Source organism: Podarcis pityusensis (genome assembly GCF_964106645.2).
Source record: "Podarcis pityusensis genome assembly, chromosome: 6".
Taxonomy (NCBI): Eukaryota; Metazoa; Chordata; class Lepidosauria; order Squamata; family Lacertidae; genus Podarcis; species Podarcis pityusensis.
In genome coordinates, this window is record NC_138030.1 from 66420105 (window position 1) to 66440030 (window position 19926).

General features: G+C 41.4%; 2 protein-coding genes across 8 annotated transcripts in view; one reads left to right on the forward strand and one right to left on the reverse strand.

The window, feature by feature from the left end:
- The window catches only part of AK5 (adenylate kinase 5), an 88303-nt gene extending 71861 nt beyond the window's left edge, over window positions 1–16442 (forward strand). The window contains exons 11-14 of the mRNA XM_081009000.1: window positions 7263–7426; window positions 8216–8332; window positions 12641–12832; window positions 14988–16442. Of these exons, the coding sequence (XP_080865126.1) occupies window positions 7263–7426; window positions 8216–8332; window positions 12641–12832; window positions 14988–15089 (575 nt within the window). The 3' untranslated portion in view covers window positions 15090–16442. The remainder of the gene's footprint in view (window positions 1–7262; window positions 7427–8215; window positions 8333–12640; window positions 12833–14987) is intronic.
- The window catches only part of ZZZ3 (zinc finger ZZ-type containing 3), a 43426-nt gene continuing 38691 nt past the window's right edge, over window positions 15192–19926 (reverse strand). For all 7 annotated transcript variants that reach the window (XM_081008970.1, XM_081008974.1, XM_081008973.1 and 4 more), the window contains one exon: window positions 15192–19864. In XM_081008970.1, coding sequence (XP_080865096.1) covers window positions 19720–19864 — 145 coding nt within the window. In that variant the 3' untranslated portion in view covers window positions 15192–19719. The remainder of the gene's footprint in view (window positions 19865–19926) is intronic.

Genomic DNA, 19926 nt, shown 5'->3' on the forward strand with positions numbered 1-19926 from the left:
GGCAGTCACAGTTGAACTTCCCTTATTATTTATTTAGAAATGTTAACGTCTCCCTCTTCCACTGTTAAGCCTTTAATGCAGCTTACTGTATCGAAAGAACAATATAAAGATAAAAATCCCAATGAAACTCAAGTAGAATAGTACGAGAAAAGAAAGGAGAAAAGATATTTCAGGGAATGCTTAGGCAAATAAAGCAGTTATAAATTGGCAAAGCTGGTGCTGTGCAGACAGGATACTACCACAAAAAATCCCTGTCACCCATTCCTCCCCAGCGTGGGCCCAAGCAGTAAAGGAAGTGGCTGTTTGAGCAAGATATCAGAAGCTAGTCTCAACAAATAGCTAGGTTGTCCTTCATAAATTCTGATCTGAAGCCATTTAGAGCTTTATAGGGCAAAACCAGCATTTTCAGTGGTTTCCAAAAAAAACCCCCCAAAAAACTAGAAGGCAATGGTTTTTTAAAATGCACATTTAAATTTAAGATAAAAGAGTTGAGCAAATGATTTCATAATGAGATGCTACTTTAGGAAGAAGTTTTAAAACTAAACTGATAAATATTCTTTCCCCCTTCCGGATGTTAAGGGAGAGATGGGCTAATTAAAAGATTTGGCAGTAATTAACTGAAAATGCAGTCTAGGAGCCAAATAAATTAGGCAGCTGTCCTGCTATTCCAGTCTAAGAACCCGGTATAAAACTTGAAGCTGGAAGCGCAAATATAAGAGAGCCAATTATAACAGGCACATGTGTTTACGCACACAAATCCAAATGTTCAAAGCTTGTGTATTTTTCCCTACCGTTTTTTTGTTAAAACCCGCACCAGAAAAGAGGAGTCGATTTCCCTCCCACTTATGCCTCTTTCCCCAATCACCCGAGAATGCCTGAGCATCACAAACTAAGCCAAAACAGAACAAACGCCTAAATTGGCATCCAAGCATGGTGGCTGTTGAGCTGCTATCCCAATCCCAATCTCAGTGTGTATGTAGGCGCAGCTTCATTCCCAGGAATGTAGTGCACATAGACCACGTCTGTGCTTGGATACATGTGCTGTTAATCTTGTGTCCTGGGCTGGGAAAGGATTTGCCTTCACAGCTTAAAAAGTATCCTACTTTAGGAGTTGGGCTCAGAAAATACCTGCATGCAAAAGGGCACACATTCCCAGAAGCCAGTTCCCACTCTGCAGTCCTTTAAACTGCTGAGGTGCAATTTCCCCTCCCAATGTCTCAGAGAACATTAATCTCGGGATGGGGCAGTATTGACCTGTGGGAATGTGTGCCCCCTCTGGTAGCTGCATATTGTTCTGTGTAAATATTTGCAGTGTAGTGCAAAGGCAAGAAGCAGCAGATCCTGTCAGTTTTGAGGACCAGGGCTCCCCCCGCCCCACTTTTATAAGCAAGATTTCCCTACGTGGTTCAGGAGTTCTTCGCATCTAGGGATTACCCATGTTTTATGCGCTAGTTGCATATGCACACTCAGCATTCGCTTTACAAATATGAGTGGGACCATCTATTACTAAATTTATTCCAATATAATTAGAAAGTTATTGAAACCAAAAGAGCAGATCTTAATATAGGAGCTGTAAAGGACAGAATATATGTCGTTTTCGCAGAATGCTAATAATTCACGCAAGTCATGAAAGGATCTGGGGTTCTTTGAAAGCTTTTTCTGGATGATCAAAAGTTATCTGTGCTTTCTTTCTTTCACTTTCTGAAAGCATTTCCAGCGAGAAATTAATTGAGATGCTGTTGAACCAAAGGGAAGATTAGCGAAAGAAACTTTTAAAGCAGCCCACAAAATCATCAGAAATATTTTTTCTTTAAAACCTGAACTGGGCTATCTGTCAAGACAAGCTTGCTCTTTGTTTGAGAGAACAGGCTGTTTTGAGATGGGTTTGTTCGGAAAATATTTCTTTCCTTCTGCTGCTGCTTTCCTATCTCTTAATGATCAGGAGCCTGAATCAAGGAGTCAATAGTGATTCACTCTCAGCTGTTCCGCTTGGCAACCATCCCATTATGGACCAGCCACACAAACTCAGCACCTTGCAAAGGAGGATATGCATAACTCTTGTCATTTTATGCATCATGGCTTTGCCTGCTCCCAACACAGAACCCCATAGGAAATCATTATAACAGCGTACATAGCCTCCTAACAGAAGATTTCTGGAGAGCGTTGGGTGATGTTTTAGTAGCGTCAGTACAATCCAAAGATCTGCTCTTGGACATTTATTTATTTGATTCTTGGAAAGATTGCATTCCCAATTATAACTCCATAACTGGGTTTATATGCTGGATGCTCAGTACTTTTAAGAAAGAAAATCTATTATCTTAGTTACAAAGTGCAAGAATTAAACAGTTGTACTGCAGTGAGAGCCTGTTAATACTGCACATGGGTTCACCGACTGCCTGTTGCTTCCTTTCTGGTACCTAAAGCACAAGGGCATATTATTAGCAAAATCAATTTTGATTGCTGTGCTCTGTGTAGATGCTTTTATTGTGATTTTCCCTTTCTTGTGTGAAAGGGGCCTCAGATTTCTAGCACAGATGGGTAATGAATAAATAGAACATCATTTACCATAGTTAACTGAGCTACCGGAAAGCTATCCCTGTTTGCAATGCAGAGTAGGTTTTCCTGGGTGCATATTTTCATATTTGCCTTATTGATCACATGCATATGTTGGATGGTCTTGGGTCTAAAGCAGAGGATTGGGATTTAGCCTTCAGGGTTTTCTTGACCCATGACCAACTGCAACTGCATGTTACAAACACTCAACAGCACTTTTCCCACCACACAAACCAGCTTCTTGTTATGAAGCAGTGAGGTGGCTTAGGGGAAGGGGTTGCTTAAATATTACTTCACTCACTGCTTCTCCACACCAGGTCAGAGCCATCCATGAGGATATAACAGAATAGCACCACTTAATCACTCCTTTAATAAAAGTATCACTAGGATGTTGATATAAGCAGGTATGCTTCTAATGGTTTACTGTATCATAAATCAGAGCCAAGGTTCAATCTAGACTACCTATGTGCCGCAGAAGGGAAGATAAGCAGAGGCTACAGAGTTTATGATAGGTGGACAAAATCTCTCCTCCACTTTGCTTTGGAGAACAGCCAGAGCACGACTAACAATATTTGCAAACCCTGAAACACCTTTTATGTCTGTGGACTGGCTTTTGCTGTGTGGGTGGGAAGCTGCAATAGAAGAGTGGGAAGATTCAATAACTAATTCATTAATGTCACTTGAGCCTAAAAGACCCCCCAGGGTTTCTTACGACAACTAAAACACAATTCAGTAGAAATATAAATATAATACTATTTAAAAAGAGAGTTTATAGAGCAATCTTAACTCTGTGCCTGGGGAACAGCCACTGCTGTATCCAAAGTCCTGCCAACTAGGGGGAAAAGGTGGAATTTATTTGTTGCACCAGTTTCAGGCTTGGACAGCTGAGGGGCATGAATCAGGTCCCTTACCTGAGAATGGGGCAGCATAAAGGATCTAGAAGATCCTTGGCTGGCCCATCTCTGCTTCTGCCAGTGGGAAGACCCCCGGGTAGAGGTCAGTTCTGCAATGCAGCAGAGCCTCCCCACCCCCCAGTAGCTGTCAGAGAGGTATCTGCCTTTCCTTCTCCCCCACCCAGCCATCAACATCCAAGGGTTAGGATGGCTCCCCTAATAACCAGTTTAAGTCTCCTTTATGGATATGATTTTTCCCCCACAGCAAAGAGGCTCAAATTAAGCATTAACTCATCAAAACCTACAACATTCAATACAGTACAAAACACATCAAACAAATTCAAATAGGACAAAATAATCAGTTCAGCAAGCATCAGATAAATTCAGTTACTATAATGAGATTATATATAGTATAACAAGAACAGAGCTTAATCAAAATTAACAGGCAATAGTCTAATCCATACTATTGGTAGTAGCCTTGCTGCACTCCAAGAGACTGGAGCAGCCTTATTTATATAAAGTTCAGAGTACAAGGAAAATGCTCAGCATCCCAGGTGTTCTGGCTGCTAGTTTTGCTCTTACAAGACAACATGACTGAGTCTCAGCTACTTAGCTTGTATATGAAGCAAGATAGTGAGGCATTAATTGTTGGTGTATTTTATTTCCCTAGTGGCTCGTTGTAATCTTACCTCCATTTATCACAAATGGCCCTCACCAAATGAGCTGCTCTGACTGGGCCCAGAGCTAGGATCCACTCATCGTCTACCTTGTGAAAAAAATGTGTTAAGCCATCCTCAAAAGTTATCACATGCATCACAGGAGGACAGCTTCCTTAACACCCTTGCTCTGCATGTCAAAGCTTCAGTCAGCATCATGACAGCTTCTCAGCCAGCCCAGTCAACTCTTCTCCCTTTTCTTTGCAATTGTTTCTTTACAATTATTTCCTTGCAAAATAATAATAATATAGGAGAGAGCATGCAACGTATCAAAAACCAATACGTTTCTGCTTCATCTTAAATGTTAATCCGTTGTCTATTTGATCTCAGTGTATTATTTCTCATCCTTCTTACTTCTATGCTCTCCTTCATTGTTGAAGGGACTAAATCCAAGGGTGCGTTGCAAAACATATACCATAACAGCATAGTATTCTATTGATATTTCAGATTCAGGTGAATGTCGTGACGAGTTTATTGGTTGGTGGCCATTATTCACACACTGCCTTAGGAAGGAAATTCCAAATCTGCAACAGATTTCCAGCTGAGTTAAATCTTCAGAGCAGATGTATGCTATTTATTATTTATGCTTTAGTAGCAGCTGGAGACTCTGTTGTGCCAGGCTTATTACAAGAAGTTATTTTCCGAAGAGCTAAGTTGCAGACAACAGCTAGTCCCCAATTCAGTATGCAAGGACTATACTCACACAGCAGCATACCTGACAGGGACATCATACAAGGCCACCAGCAACCCATTGCTTTTGCATAGACATCTTTATTTAGTGGTCTGCATTCCTGAAACTTGCAAAGAAACCAGGAGTGGTATCCGAATGATGTGTCCCATCAGTACAAGGATTTACACTTTCACAACTTTTGCCCTGTCTTGCCCCACCCCTCCTGTGTATTTTCTAGGGGTTCCCCATCTCAGCTGGCCTTAGAGTCTAAACCTATGCACGCTTACTTTTTCTGGGTTCATCTTTCTAGTGGGTACATGTAGCATTGCAGGCTTGATTTTTCTCTAAGTAGGATGACAGCTCCAGTCCAAACAGGAAAGAATAAACCCCCATAAAAGGGATCCTAGGGAAAGACAAGAGTCCCTGCATCTACAGACTCCTTACCCTTAAAGTGGAGGGAAGCAGAAGATGCTGGCAAAACTGAGTTAGGTATCAGGAATGCATCAGTCCTGTCATGTGAGAACAGCATTCATCGCAGTCCTGCTGACCTTATTTTTAGTCAATTCATCCATCTTTGACCTCAAGGAATTCCAAGCAAGAGGGGGTGAAAAACTTTTAATAGAACATAGAATCAGTTTCAAATCCTCTTTTATTTATATTCTTGAAGAGGAGGAGAAGGTATTCCATAACTGAAAAGTTGCATATGCTTTGCAGAAACAAGAAAGAAATGAGAAGGAAAGGTCAATTCCACAGCACTGATGGAGCTTTTGAGCTTTTTTTAAATCACATTGTGGATAAGTATTTTGGGCTCTTTTCTAAGGTACAGGTTATTATTACTGTAAAGGAACTGACAGAGGGAACAAAAAACATAAAATAATTCTGTCCATTAGATCTTGTTTCTTGATTATCAGGTTCCTCGTTTTCCAGAAGAGAAGAGGCAAGTTTTCACATCTAGTCTTTGTAACAAGACATGCAGTAGTAGCAATTAGCTGTCTCCTCTCTGCTGGTCTCCGTTTCTCATCTGGGCACTTGCAATTACTGGTTTTCTTATTACAATGCATCTGTCCAAGAGAGTAACGGGCACCAGCAGCCGCCCTATATAACCACCACATATAGTCACAGTGACCATCATTTCTCTGCAAGTGACTAGTATTTATAGAAGTGTGTATGTGATTTATCACAAGTAAATGTATAAAAGACAGTAATCTCTCCTCTGCTGGAACATTGTAAAAACTGACATATGCAATAATTTTGCTCATGGTGATTACTGAGTAGATGTGTTTCTCCAGAGACGAGAATTGAGGTACCATAGAGAGTTACATAAATCTGGCAGGGCTTTGTTTCCGCAGCTTGAATGAGCCCATGGTGACTGCCTGCCTCCGGGCCACTAGTCTCTTCTTCTGTCATCTATTCTGTTCATTGTTAAAATCCTAATTTCAGAATGGGTGGGAGGCCAGAGGAGCTGTCATAAGAATCATAGTCATTTTATTTATGTTCCACATTTTCAACAAACACATTGTGCTCACAAGAGATGCACAATAAACGGACAATTTAAAAACAATAGCTAAAGTAAATACAAATGATGATGCAGTTTAAAGTTTGACAATTAGCTGTTTAAACGCATCAAAAGTCGGTTAACAACATCCAATACTAAGAACACAAATGTTAAACCCACATTTTGGAATCCATTCAGCAGGTCATATGAAGAGAGCTAACGAAAGATGCATAGCCCACATCATTCTAGTTGTAAAAAAGGATAAGTTAAAACTAACAAAACTGAGCTGTCCTTAGCAGCAGCCTCCTGCCAAGCCAAGCCAAACACCCCCTTTAAAAGCCCTATTTGTGTCTAGATGTGCACTCACACACATTCTCAGTGGGTTGACAGTCAGTAATGCATGTCGTGTTTTTTCCTTGTTTTCCCTGCTCTGAATCAGGCTGTTTACTGGGACTCACCTGCAGCAGCAATACTTGACGCAGCTGACGAAAACAGTGCTAGCGGCAGATTAGTATCAAAACTAAGGCAGCTTTGCAGATAGGTTTTAAAAGGTTACTATTATTTGGTGTCTGTCAACAGCCTGGGTATGTTAAGGGTGAGATAGGGGAAGAAAGGGAAGAAAAACTATAGACTTGTCTCATTATCATCCAGTTTACAAAAGTGCTTGCCTATCAGCTATTCTTATTTCTTACAGTCAGGCAAGTGGCTGTTTACAAGCCTGCTCTAGGGACCTCTACTTAGATATTGTTTGGGGTACTGGTATAGTTTTTATTTTTTAAAAAAAGGTTGATGGGCTTCAGTGGTTCAGCAATTCAGGAGAGCTTTATTCCACCACTCCAAACGCCATTTTGCAGCATCTTGTTGTTTGCTGATCTGTCTCATGATGAATTGGATTGATGTGTCTCAAATTTAAGAACTTGTGCTTGCTCACAAAGGAGGCCCAGGCTCTGGTAAAGGAACCCAGTGTGAGAAATTAGCACAGAAGTATGGATTTTTGCATCTGTCGACGGATGGTCTCATCCAGCATGAAATGTCATCATTATCAGAAAGGAGCAGGATCATCAGAGATAACCTGGAAAGCGGCAAACTTGTACCAGGGGTAAGCTGTGATCCAGAATCTGTGCATCACACGGACACAAAACCCAAAGTTATGACTGCCAGTTGTTTGAAAGGATGTCAGGAATGGATTGTGCAGTGGGGCTGGCCCATTTATTTGACCTCCCTGTGTCCAAGTCACAGAGACAGGGAGGAGCAGGGGCAATATAGTGACAGTTCAGATGTACAATGGAACACTGGATTGGCTTCGCCAGTGTGCTTACACCACATTGACCTTGCTGCTGCCTTGCTTCTCCCCATCTTCATCTGACTGTGCAGTAGTGACTTGGCCAGAGGGAGATCAGGCAAGAGATTCAGCCCCACCACATTCTCTGCTACTGGAATAAGTATTTCACACATTTCAGAAGATCATTTGTTACTAGCCAAAGATTCCTTTGGCACCCTAAAATTCAACCACAATATGGCACAAAAAGCATGCTTACTTCAAGGCATCATAGGCTTTTTTGCCTCCCTCACACTGATTTAGGCTATTTTAGAAGCTTTCTCGGCATACTATATTTACAAAGGTCCCGTGCTGAGTCAGCTGTTAATTCAGCTCTGACTATGATGAGATTATTTTTTAAAATCCAGTAGTTCAGTAACTATGCATTTTACTTCCTGAGAAAATGTGCAATGAGGATGTTGGCGCATCCTCAGCCAGTAAGGGTGGGGGCATAGCACATGGGCCTGAAATGATGCACTAGGATTGGGAGTTTTGTCTGTGTCTCACTCCAAAGCACTGCGGTGTCAAAGTGGTTTCTAAACAAAAATTATTTAATCTTCTTCCATTAAGGATATTGTTACGGATCTCCTGAAAGAAGTTATACTTGCCAATATGGGAGGCACAAATGGGTTCCTGATTGATGGTTATCCTCAGGAGATGAAGCAAGGAGAAGAGTTTGAGAGCCAGGTGAACATTTATTATTATTATTATTTTAAGATGTTATTGGTTTACAAAAGTATGTGCATTCTGATTTTTTTCAGAATGTAAAGTCTTTCCTACGTATCAATTACATTTGTTACAAAACATTAATATTGAGTACAGTATAAGGTAGGGACGCAGGTGGCACTGTGGATTAAACCACAGAGCCTAGGACTTGCCAATCAGAAGGTTGGCGGTTCAAATCCCCGCGACGGGGTGAGTTCCCGTTGCTCGCTCCCAGCTCCTGCCCACCTAGCAGTTCGAAAGCACGTCAAAGTGCAAGTAGATAAATAGGCACCGCTCCGGTGGGAAGGTAAACAGCATTTCCGTGCGCTGCTCTGGTTCGCCAGAAGCAGCTTAGTCATGCTGGCCACATGACCTGGAAGCTGTACGCCGGCTCCCTCAGCCAATAAAGCGAGATGAGCGCTGCAAGCCCAGAGTCAGCCACGACTGGACCTAATGGTCAGGGGTCCCTTTACCTTTACAGTATAAGGTTGGGGAAGAAGTGAGGAGAGGAAGTGGAGTGGTGAAACATATTCTAGGTGAGTATTATCACATTGTGAAGGGAAAGGCTGCAGCTCAACAGCAGAGCACTCGCTTGGAATGCAAAAGGTTCCAGGTTCCATCCTTGTCTTCTCTAGGTAGGTCTGGGGAACACTTCCATTTGAAAACCCTGGACAGCCACTGCCAGTCTGGGTAGATCGGCCTTCCCTAACCTGGTGCCATTCAGATGTTTTAGACTACAACTCCCATCAACCCACACAGCATGGCTGGGGACCATACTGAGCATGAGAGACTGATGATCTGGTTCAGGAAAAGGCACTTTCCTATCTTCTAATTAGGGCTGCCAGGAATTTTTTTCCAGCAAGGGACCTGTGCCTCGTACTGCTCTGCAACATGCCGAAATTCATAAAAATGATGTCTTAGTATGCAGATACCCTTCAGGAAAAGCTCTGCCTGCTGAACTCTTGTGTTTAATGTTCATACATTGCATATCACTTCTTATGCATTGAGGCAATCAAAGCACACAAAATATCAATTTAGGAATGCACCGATACAAACTATTTAGAAACCGATACATATGCAGCGCAATTTATGTTTGCCATAGAATTGTTTAAAGAAAGAAGAAACCCAGATATAAATATATAGACAAGACAGTGAGAAAAAGCACTGAGCTATTTCATTACAGATCCATATGTTTTCCATTCACATTTTGAGTTTTCCCTTTTGCTGATGGAAAGCTGGAACACAATGGCTCTGCTGCATCAGGGCCTTCTGACCCAGTCCTCAGGTCTCACAGTGGCCAAACAAGATGTCCATGGAAAGCCTGCAAGCAGGACCTGAGTATCCTTCCCACTTTGTTCCCTGATAACTGGCACCGATAGCATTATCCTCCACAAATCCCTTGTCTAATCCCTTTTAAAGCCGTCCAATAGGTAGCACTTGCCAGCTACTTCAAAATAAAAATAATAATAAAAATAATAATAATAAATTTTATTTATATCCCGCCCTCCCCAGCCGAAGCCGGGCTCAGGGCGGCTAACAACAATAAAACAGTACAAAAGTACAGCATAAACAACAGTCTAAAATCATTCGTTATAAAATTAATTAAAATTAATTAATACCCTAAATAATTAGCTGAGATGGGTTGAGGGGAATGACGACATACATATTCCCCCTCCAAGCAGCTCCTTTGAGTCTTATCTCTGTGCACCTGATGCAAACTGCGCTGACAGGATTTCATTGAATCCTTTAATTAGGCAATACCAATGACGAGAGCATTATTATTATTTTTACCTTGTCATAAAGCACTTTTTGTACAAAGTACTGAAGATTAATTCTGTCATTAGAACACCAAGAGTCATGGGCTTCACTTCCTCATCTTGGCAAAAATGGACTCTTCCCCTTAAATAAGCGGCTCCCTCCAGGATATTATTAAATTGTTCTCTCGTCATTGTGATGCAACATTTTAAAATATGGCATAGTTGATTCCTCAGTTCACACCAACAGTGTTATTGTGTCAGAATAACTCCTCACTAGGTCAGAGACTAATTTTTGGTACACTGGTGCCTCCTTGTGCATGAAATGAATTATGTTATCATCTGCTGTATAACACTGCATGGAGAGGTGTTTTTCCATTAAAACATCATCTCAGGGCTGATTTAGATGTTGCATTTTTGCAGCTTCAAGAGTCTCTGCTTCTACACTAGCTATTTTAGTTATTATTTTCTTAAACAGCCAGCTTCCAATGCTAAATGGGCAAGCTTCTTTTGAAACAAACAGGAGTCTACAACATGGCAGGGGGTTAAGCTAGTTGTAAGAATCCTTTTACTTTACATAATATTGCACAAACCTAGAATCAACAAATTGTAGAGTTGAAAGGGACTCCAAGGGCCATCTAGTCTAACATCCTGCAATGCAGGAATCTCAACTGAAGCATCCAAGACTAATGGCCATCCAACCTCTGCTTAAAAACATTGACTGAAGGATAGTCCACCACCTGTTGTGGGAGTCTGTTCCACTGTTGAACTGCTCTTACTGTCAGAATCTCCTTTCTTGTAACTTGAATCCAATGGTTTGGATCCTAGCTTCTGGAGCAGAACACAAGCTTGCTGCATCATTGCATGTGACAGCCCTTGAGATATTTGAAGATGGCTATCATATCTCCTCTCAGTCTCTTTTCCAGGCTAAACACCCTCAAAAGGCTTGGTTTCCAGACCCTTTATCACCTTGGTCGCCCTCCGCTGCACACATTCCAGCTGGACAATATCCTTCTTAAATTGTGGTGCCCAGATTGGACCTTGTACTCCAGATGGGGTCTAAGGCAGAATAGAATGGTACTACTGTTTCCTTTGATCAGGACACTATACTTCTGTTGATGCAGCCTAGAATAGCATTAACCTTTTTTTGCTGCTGCACAACACTGTTGATTCATGTTAGCTTATGGTCTACTAAGACCCATAGATCCTTTTCACATGTACTAGCAATCCAGCTGCCCCCATCTCATATTTGTGCAACTGGTTCCTGCTGCCTAAGTGCAGAACCTTACATTTGTCCCTATTGAAATTTAATTTGTTAGTTTTGGCCCAGTTCTCCAATCTATTAAAGTCATCTTTAATCCTGAGTGTCTTCTGTGGCATTGGCTACCCCTCCCAGTTTGGGGTCATCTGCAGATTTGATGAGTATCTGCTCCATTCCTGTTTAGATTGTTCTTGAGTCACCTGTCCCAGTCTTATTCAACATCTTTATCAACGACTTGGATGATGGACTCAAGGGCATCCTGATCAAATTTGCAGATGACACTAAACTGGGAGGGGTGGCTAACACCCCAGAGGACAGGATCACACTTCAAAACGACCTTGACAGATTAGAGAACTGGGCCAAAACAAACAAGATGAATTTTAACAGGGAGAAATGTAAAGTATTGCACTTGGGCAAAAAAAATGAGAGGCACAAATACAAGATGGGTGACACCTGGCTTGAGAGCAGTACATGTGAAAAGGATCTAGGAGTCTTGGTTGACCACAAACTTGACATGAGCCAACAGTGACATGAGCCAACAGTGTGACGCGGCAGCTAAAAAAGCCAATGCAATTCTGGGCTGCATCAATAGGAGTATAGCATCTAGATCAACGGAAGTAATAGTGCCACTGTATTTTGCTCTGGTCAGACCTCACCTGAAGTACTGTGTCCAGTTCTGGGCACCACAGTTCAAGAAGGACACTGACCAACTGGAACGTGTCCAGAGGAGGGCAACCAAAATGGTCAAAGGCCTGGAAACGATGCCTTTTGAGGAACGGCTAAGGGAGCTGGGCATGTTTAGCCTGGAGAAGAGGAGGTTAAGGGGTGATATGATAGCCATGTTCAAATATATAAAAGGATGTCACATAGAGGAGGGAGAAAGGTTGTTTTCTGCTGTTCCAGAGAAGCGAACATGGAGCAATGGATCCAAACTACAAGAAAGAAGATTCCACCTAAACATTAGGAAGAACTTCCTGACAGTAAGAGCTGTGTGACAGTGAAATTTGCTGCCAAGGAGTGTGGTGGAGTCTCCTTCTTTGGAGGTCTTTAAGCAGAGGCTTGACAATCATATGTCAGGAGTGCTCTGATGGTGTTTCCTGCTTGGCAGGGGGTTGGACTCGATGGCCCTTGTGGTCTCTTCCAACTCTGATTCTATGATTCAATCTCTCCTACAGAATCCATGTGGATGTTGCATTCTGACCTCACTCCCATGAGGAAGAATGCTATGCTGTGATCAGCTCTTATATTCAGTCAATTTTCTCATTTTTTTTCCAGATTGGCGAACCATCTTTGATGCTCTGCATGGACTGCTCCTCTAAGACAATGAGCAGCCGCCTTCTGAAAAGAAGCCAGAGCAGCCAGTGCTCGGATGGCAGTGAAGAAGCCATCATGAAGAGCATCCAAAATTACTACCAAGCAATGGAGCCTGTGGTCACCTATTATGAAAACAAAATTCCATTGTTTAAGGTAAACCGGCTAGGCTTTGGAACTGGACTATGGTACAGTGGTACCTCGCAAGACGAATGCCTCGCAAGACGAAAAATGCGCAAGACGAAAACGTTTTCCGTTTTTTGAGTCGTTCCGCAAGACGAATTTCCCTATGGGCTAGCTTCGCAAGACGAAACGTCTTGCGAGTTCTTGCGAGTTTGTTTCCTTTTTCTTAAAGCCGCTAAGCCGTTAATAGCCGCTAAGCCGCTAATAGCCGTGCTTCGCAAGACGAAAAAACCGCAAGACGAAGAGACTCGCGGAACGGATTAATTTCGTCTTGCGAGGCACCACTGTACCTTCTTCTTCTGAATACATCTGTCAGAGCTGGCTCCAGGTCCCAGCTCACAGAGGACCAACGCTAGCCGGCAGTAATGTACAAAAGTCTTTATTGAAGTACAGTTTCCATTTTCAAGCCGCAGCGCCCCAGCTCTACGTCTAGGGGTTAGATCGGCGAAGCTCCATCTGAGTCTCCGCCCCCTGTACACCAGTTTAAGATTCTAGCCTTACTCCACCTCTTACGTCTCTCCTTTCTCCTCTGGGTCCTGCTACCCCCCGGGGTCCCTTCCTTCCTGGATTCTTCTGACGCTGACGTTGACCCCCCTGACTCCTCCCCCTCTTTTCGGCGGGCTTTGGGACCTGGCTCCCTATCCGGGCTGCCAACTGCGCCGCCCTCCTGTACATTTGAACTTGGCGCGCGCGCCCAGCCTTCAACCTTCCTCTCGACCGTTTCCTTGCTCCCCGATGGAGACGTGGCCAATCCTGACTCATGTCCTCCCACTGGCAGTGCGCCGCCTGATCCCGATGCCTGGGACTCCTCCCCCCTACTGCACTCTGGTGTGGACGCTGGTCCTGATTTCCAACTGCTGCTCTCTGAGTCCCCTCTGGCCCCTTCTTCCTGGGGTGTCCCCCTCGGCACCCCCCTTGCTCTGACCATGGGAGCCCCTTTCTGTGAATCTTCCGATTCGCTGGAAAGACTCAGAGACCTCGGACCGCTGTCATCGCTAACATTTCCTTCGGACTCCTCCCCCTCGCTCTCTATTTCCTCCCTTTCCTGTGCCTCTGCTCCTGAACCCCTGACAACATCCAAAAGGCTAAGAGCTAATTTACATGTGCTGTAAGCTTTCCAAGAGGCCATAATGCTCTCCTAGGTTTGCACCAGGGCATATGCACCAACCACAATGTTCAGTTTGAATATTGGTTTGGCACTTTGGAAAACAGTTTTGTCATGGTCCAAAGCATTTTGGAGGCTGCCTGGTTCCTAAGAGCATATGAAGAACCCAGTGGGATCAGGCCAAAGGCCCATCTTGTTCTCACATTGGCGAGCCAGATGCCTATGGGAAGCTCACAAGCAGCACCCTGAGTGCAGAAGCATCTTTCTCATTTGTGATTCCCAGCCACTGGGATCCGTAGGCATAAGTGAGTCCCCTTCACTACTAGAAAATGAGGAAATAGCTGCAACTTTTTTTCTTTTATGACAGAAGTGGGTAACATTTGCAAGCATGCTGGCCCACCAACTTAGAAGCAACTAGGTCTCAGGATTTTTGTGTTGGGCACTTTAGAAATAAGGGTCGTTGTGTGTTTTTTAAAGAAACATCTTGTTTCTTTTTGGTAGCTCCCAACCTCTAGTATAGGGGAAGGCAGTCGCTTAGGTAACTTGGTTCCAAGTTGTGCATAGCTTTAAGGAAATCTTGAAAATGGCTCTGTGGCCTGTTAAATAGCTCAGTACATAATATACTCAACTGCACTGTTTAACTAAAGCACTGAATAATGCCCTATTGCAGGACTATTCAAAAAGGTCACGCACACACATTCTATCCTGAAATGAATTTCATAAAACTTAACTAAAACTAAAAACCAGGAAAGCAAGCTTTATTTTCTAGCCCACAGGGCATCTCGCGGCTACTGAGCATGCTCATTCCTCTTCAGGCTGTTTTGTTTTTGCCCTTAGGATTTTTGTACTTCAACAGAACTGAAGGTTATCTCAAGCATGGTGCTGCTTCTCAGCAGCATTTTGACTAATCCTGTAGGCACTCACCTCCTGAATTTGCATCGGAGGGAATAATTATAGAATACCAGAATGGTTTCCTTTTTGAGGTTCAGCTATCTGATGCATAAAATCTCCTTTTTTTAACAGATAAATGCAGAAGGGACACCAGAAGAGGTTTTCCTTGAAGCATGTGCTTCTGTCGATGCTTTTCTGAAAAAGGAAGGAACGGCATCATCTCTTTCCGTGTAATTGCAACGCTTTCTATCTCATATGCACAGTCGGTGGTCATCAAAAATCCTGTCTAAAGCCACAGCTGCTGCCTTGAAAGATTAGTGCATATTGTAAACTTTGTAAAAAAAATTCAAATCTGTATAACCCATACAGTACAGTAACATTCAAGTACTGTATGTTGTCTATCATACGGTTTGCACTTTGCAGGTTAAAAAGCAGCATGGTAAACAACTCTAATTCCTAGAAATCATGTCTTGCATTTCACTATTACCTGGTATACTATACAGCATCCGAGTTTCCAGTTAACTGACAGTCAGCAGAACTGACAGAAATGTTTTGTTTCTGTAAATTAACAGCTCAGTTCTGAGACTATTTAAGCTTGCTTTTTTTTTCTTATAATGCTTGAAAAAATCTGTTTTCTGACATTTTATCTTACTGGCGGAACATGCCTGCAGTTGAGTTGCAGTCATTAACACAAAGCAGCGGAAGTTAAGAAATCTTCTGAAAAAGTGGTATCTTATTATACAATGTAGTAAGTAAAATGTTAAGCAGTTAACAAATATGATTATGGGATCAGCTGCTGTGTCAACACCAAAATGGGTACAAACAGCCTATGTACTTAAATGTGATAATGTAAGGATATTGCGGTCTGGTTAAAACAACAACAAACCAGTGCCAAATATTACTGGTGCACTTAATGTATAAGCACTTATAGTATTTGAGTGTCAAAATACATATGTTAAGATAGCTAACATGCACCCTTTAAAGAATATGGGGGCATCACATCAGTACATGTTGTTTTCTGTTGTATGACAAGTATTTCAACTGTAAATCTCAATTTTAGGTCTTTCATTGCCTGAGGAACATGTGAAAGAGATGTGTTTTACTCAGCCTGTGTTTAAAAATCGGCAAGCACACTCTTTGCACAAAACACAATGGGTTGAGCCAAAGAAGATTGGGCAGAATGCCACTGATGCAGTGATGCTCCCCTGGCTTCCCCTCCTCACTAAAAACCCCTGCACACCCTAAAATTGACTCCTGGTACAGGATGAGACATAGGGGCTCAGGGAAATTAGAGGATGTTGGTAGGGGTGCCTTGCATAAGTAGAAGTACTTTTCCACTCAAGTCAAGGTATCTCTGGACACAAGTAAAATTGATTTCACAAATAAGTAAAAATGCTGAGATTTTCTGAACAAGATAAAAACATATTTGATTTCTTCAGAATTGGCTCCTACCTTCTCCTGGACCATCTACTATTTCTTCTTGCATGATTCATCTCTGTCAACAGTTGCATTTTGAAGCAGATTTGTATTTTTCAAGCTACTTTTATTGTACTGAAGATGTAAAACAAATAAAATGTATGGACAAACGCTAGGAGTAATAATTTTTACTTTGCACTTTTGGTTTCATTAAACAAAAGCAACCATCCAGAGAGGGTTTTAAATATTATTACTTCATTATCTCCAGATCCTTCTGCATTTTTCAACTTGCTTTAAATTTGCACAATAAACAGCTTGCTACTCTCTGAACTATCAAGTTCACTTTTCTTTTCCCTGCAACTGTGGATGTTCCTGATTGTTTGAGCCCTTTTACAAATGTTTTCCGGAATTTTTATTAACGCAGTATTATGGCAACTGCTGTGGGAACAAGTCAGGCATGTGGGAGCAGTTTGTCAGGACATATAAGGAAGCACAGCACTAAACTTCATCGCAAATTTGAAGAAACTCACGTAAAACATTGATTTGCACATTGATCTCCGCTACTTATCAAAGTTTGGGGAAATGACCACAAGGTTTTAAAATTCCAAAATAGGCCACCCTTATCTTGGTTTCATTTTATCTTTCATAAACTTTCAATGTACACAAAGTTTGTTACTTCTGGATTATCAGGAAAAATATAGTCAGAAACCTAGCCCCCCCCCCCAAAAGCTGATTTTAAAATCTATCAAGATCATCCAAACAAACTTAGACGAAGGTTAACTACCTATTCTATATGGCTTTGATGGGTATGCTGCTGGCTTAGACTTTCTGTAATATGCAATTTGAGCATGTACTCAGGCTTCTTAGAAAACGGGTGATGTAACAAATAAACCAATTATTTAATTAAAACAAAAGATCAACTAAGAGATTTAGTTGTGTTTCGCCTATTAGTTTTCCCCAGCTGTGTTTGGCACAAATGGAATCCCACAGGAAGTGTATTAGGATGGGTCCAACATCAAATTGGCTGCCTTGCTTACAGAACACCTGCTCAGTGTGGTGGCTTACAGAACCAATCCCTTTTCTGAATGTCACGGCTGGTATGGCAACGGATTGCCCCCACATCACAAACTTTGAATGTTGCAGTGTAAAAGAATTATCAAGGCTGATGGGTTACACCATTTGCATATGTAAAAAGGACATAATTTATATTTGCATAATTAGTTATTTGTCTTTCCCAAAGCAATTTGCCTTTGCTTTTGTTAAAGAGAAAAGTGAAATACATCAGGTGTATTCTTTTCCGTTATATATATATTGGTTTATTAAATTTCTCAAAGAATGAGATATGCTTACAGACGATGTGTTATACTGCTCAGTCATTAGAAACGGTACTGCATCATCTACTCAATATATTAAAAAAATGCTCAAGCTCCTCTAACAAAGAGTGATTACACCTAACAAACACTGTGAAAATTAACACTGTGAATAAACAAATCAAAACTGCTATCAAATGCACCAGCCAATTCTTTGTTAGTTATTTACTGCCATATTTAAGTTAAACATGTACTCGAAGTCATTCTGAAAATTCAAGTTTTTTTTAAGCAAGTGGAAATCTATTACAGTTAAAATAATCATTATTTCTGAATCACAAGTTATACATGTCAAAATGATATATTAGCTAAAAATATGTAACAAATATTACAAAGCTTTTTCGATCATTGCTATATTTAGGCTAATAAAGCGTACCAAAATGCTTTTCCTTTTTACTCTGCAATTATAATACTGGGGGGAACGACTGCATCATAGCCATAGAGAAGCTACATGGAAATATTACTTATTTGCTTGATACCTTCTCCCATGTAGTCAATCCAATCCAGTGGTTTCTTAAAGACACGGTAATTCCGACATGCACCCCAATGCGCTGCTCCATTCATTTTAAAAGTATACAGCTGTGCATGAGCATTAACACATGTGCAAACCTACATCCTCCATCAAAGTGAATAGAGTAGCAGATGCGCAAAAGGTCTATCTGCAAGTGGGAACAAACACGGCTCAGAATGGGTGTGTGCCAGGATCAGGGTATTTGTGCATAATCTTTGAAGAGGCTGAGTAAATAGCTGGGCAAAGGCTACACTGAGCCCCTTAAGGGGATCATATGCCCCTTGAGTTTAAGAGCTAAATTATATTTTCAATTCTGAATGTCGGTTCAATAGTCAAACCTCAAAAAAAAGTCACAGTAAGCATTCTATATATAAACAGACTGTATCCACATAGTTTATTTCTCACAGTTCTCCTGACAATTGAACATTATTTAAGAACATACTGTATACACAGATAAGAAGAAACATACAAAATGCTTTAAATGATGCACAACAAAATCCAGCAGTATAAAAGAATGCATGTGAACCCTTGCTCACTGCTCAGGCTAAATTTAATCACTTGTTTAAATAGTAATAAAAATACAATCTTTCATGGATCTTGTGCATACTACAAAAGAGGAAAATTATTCCCATATATGATTTATATTAGGCAGTTTTCTTTGATGAGTTGCATTAACAACTCCAAATACAGAGGCAGAAGGCTGTGTATTTTACTTTATAAGAGTTAATGTTGGGTATTAGAGACTTTTACACAGTTACTACCACTGGCACTTTTCACCATATTTTTGTACACATCACATGGTCATTTTATATAACATTACATTTAAAAATATATTTGCGTGACAATTTTATAATATTCACACACCATGAGCTGGTTAAGGAAGCAGTGCCACTGTTGCCTCCTGTAGTGCTTCACTGTTGGTAAATAAAATTTTGTTGTGGTAAAAAGAAAAAAAGAAAATGAAATGAAAGTAAAGAAACATCAACTTGATTAAGCAGCTCCAATTTTATAAAGGCCTATTACCGACCATCACAGAGACAGTGATTGTTTTAAGAATACGTTCTAGACGCAAACACTGTCTTAGGTTAAAACTCTGCCTAAAGAAGTCAGTTTTCTGTGCTGCAAACTATTTTCACAACAAAACTGCAAACTACTTAACTGTTTTTTAATGTACGCACTTCATCATCTCTGCATCTCCTAGTAGTCAAGTTCTTTGGAAATGACTAACCTTAATGTGTGCTTTCGTTTCCGGCCACACTTTTGCAACTCCTCTCTTCAGATTAAACCAACTTACACCCCCCCGCCCCCCCCCCAAACTAACACAGTGAAAAGAAAATCTCCCCCAAAAGCTTTCCGCACACTAGGAATGTTCAACCTCTGTTCAGTTATCTAGTATCATGACAGGTCAGAGAGCAGGATTTTGATGAGGGCACTCGGGACGCTCTCATGCTGAGGATGACATTCCTGGGAAAGCAAACGTCTTCCCAAGGTGGACACAGAATCGTCAACAGTGCCACGGTTGGTTTTCAGAGAGGATACTAAGCTTCAGGTTGCAGATTTGCTTTCCATGTCATCTATTTGCAGGAAAGTAGTTGGGGTCAAGGTAATTATAAGTGGGGCCTTGGGACATACAGTAGTCTCTATCTAAGAACATTTCTGCTCTGTACATAGGCTCCAATCGGTGACTTTCCTTGTGAATGTCTGTTTCATGCAGACTGAAAGAAAAGGAAGAAGCATTATTTGATAAGTATGAAATTCCGCACAAAGAAATCCATGG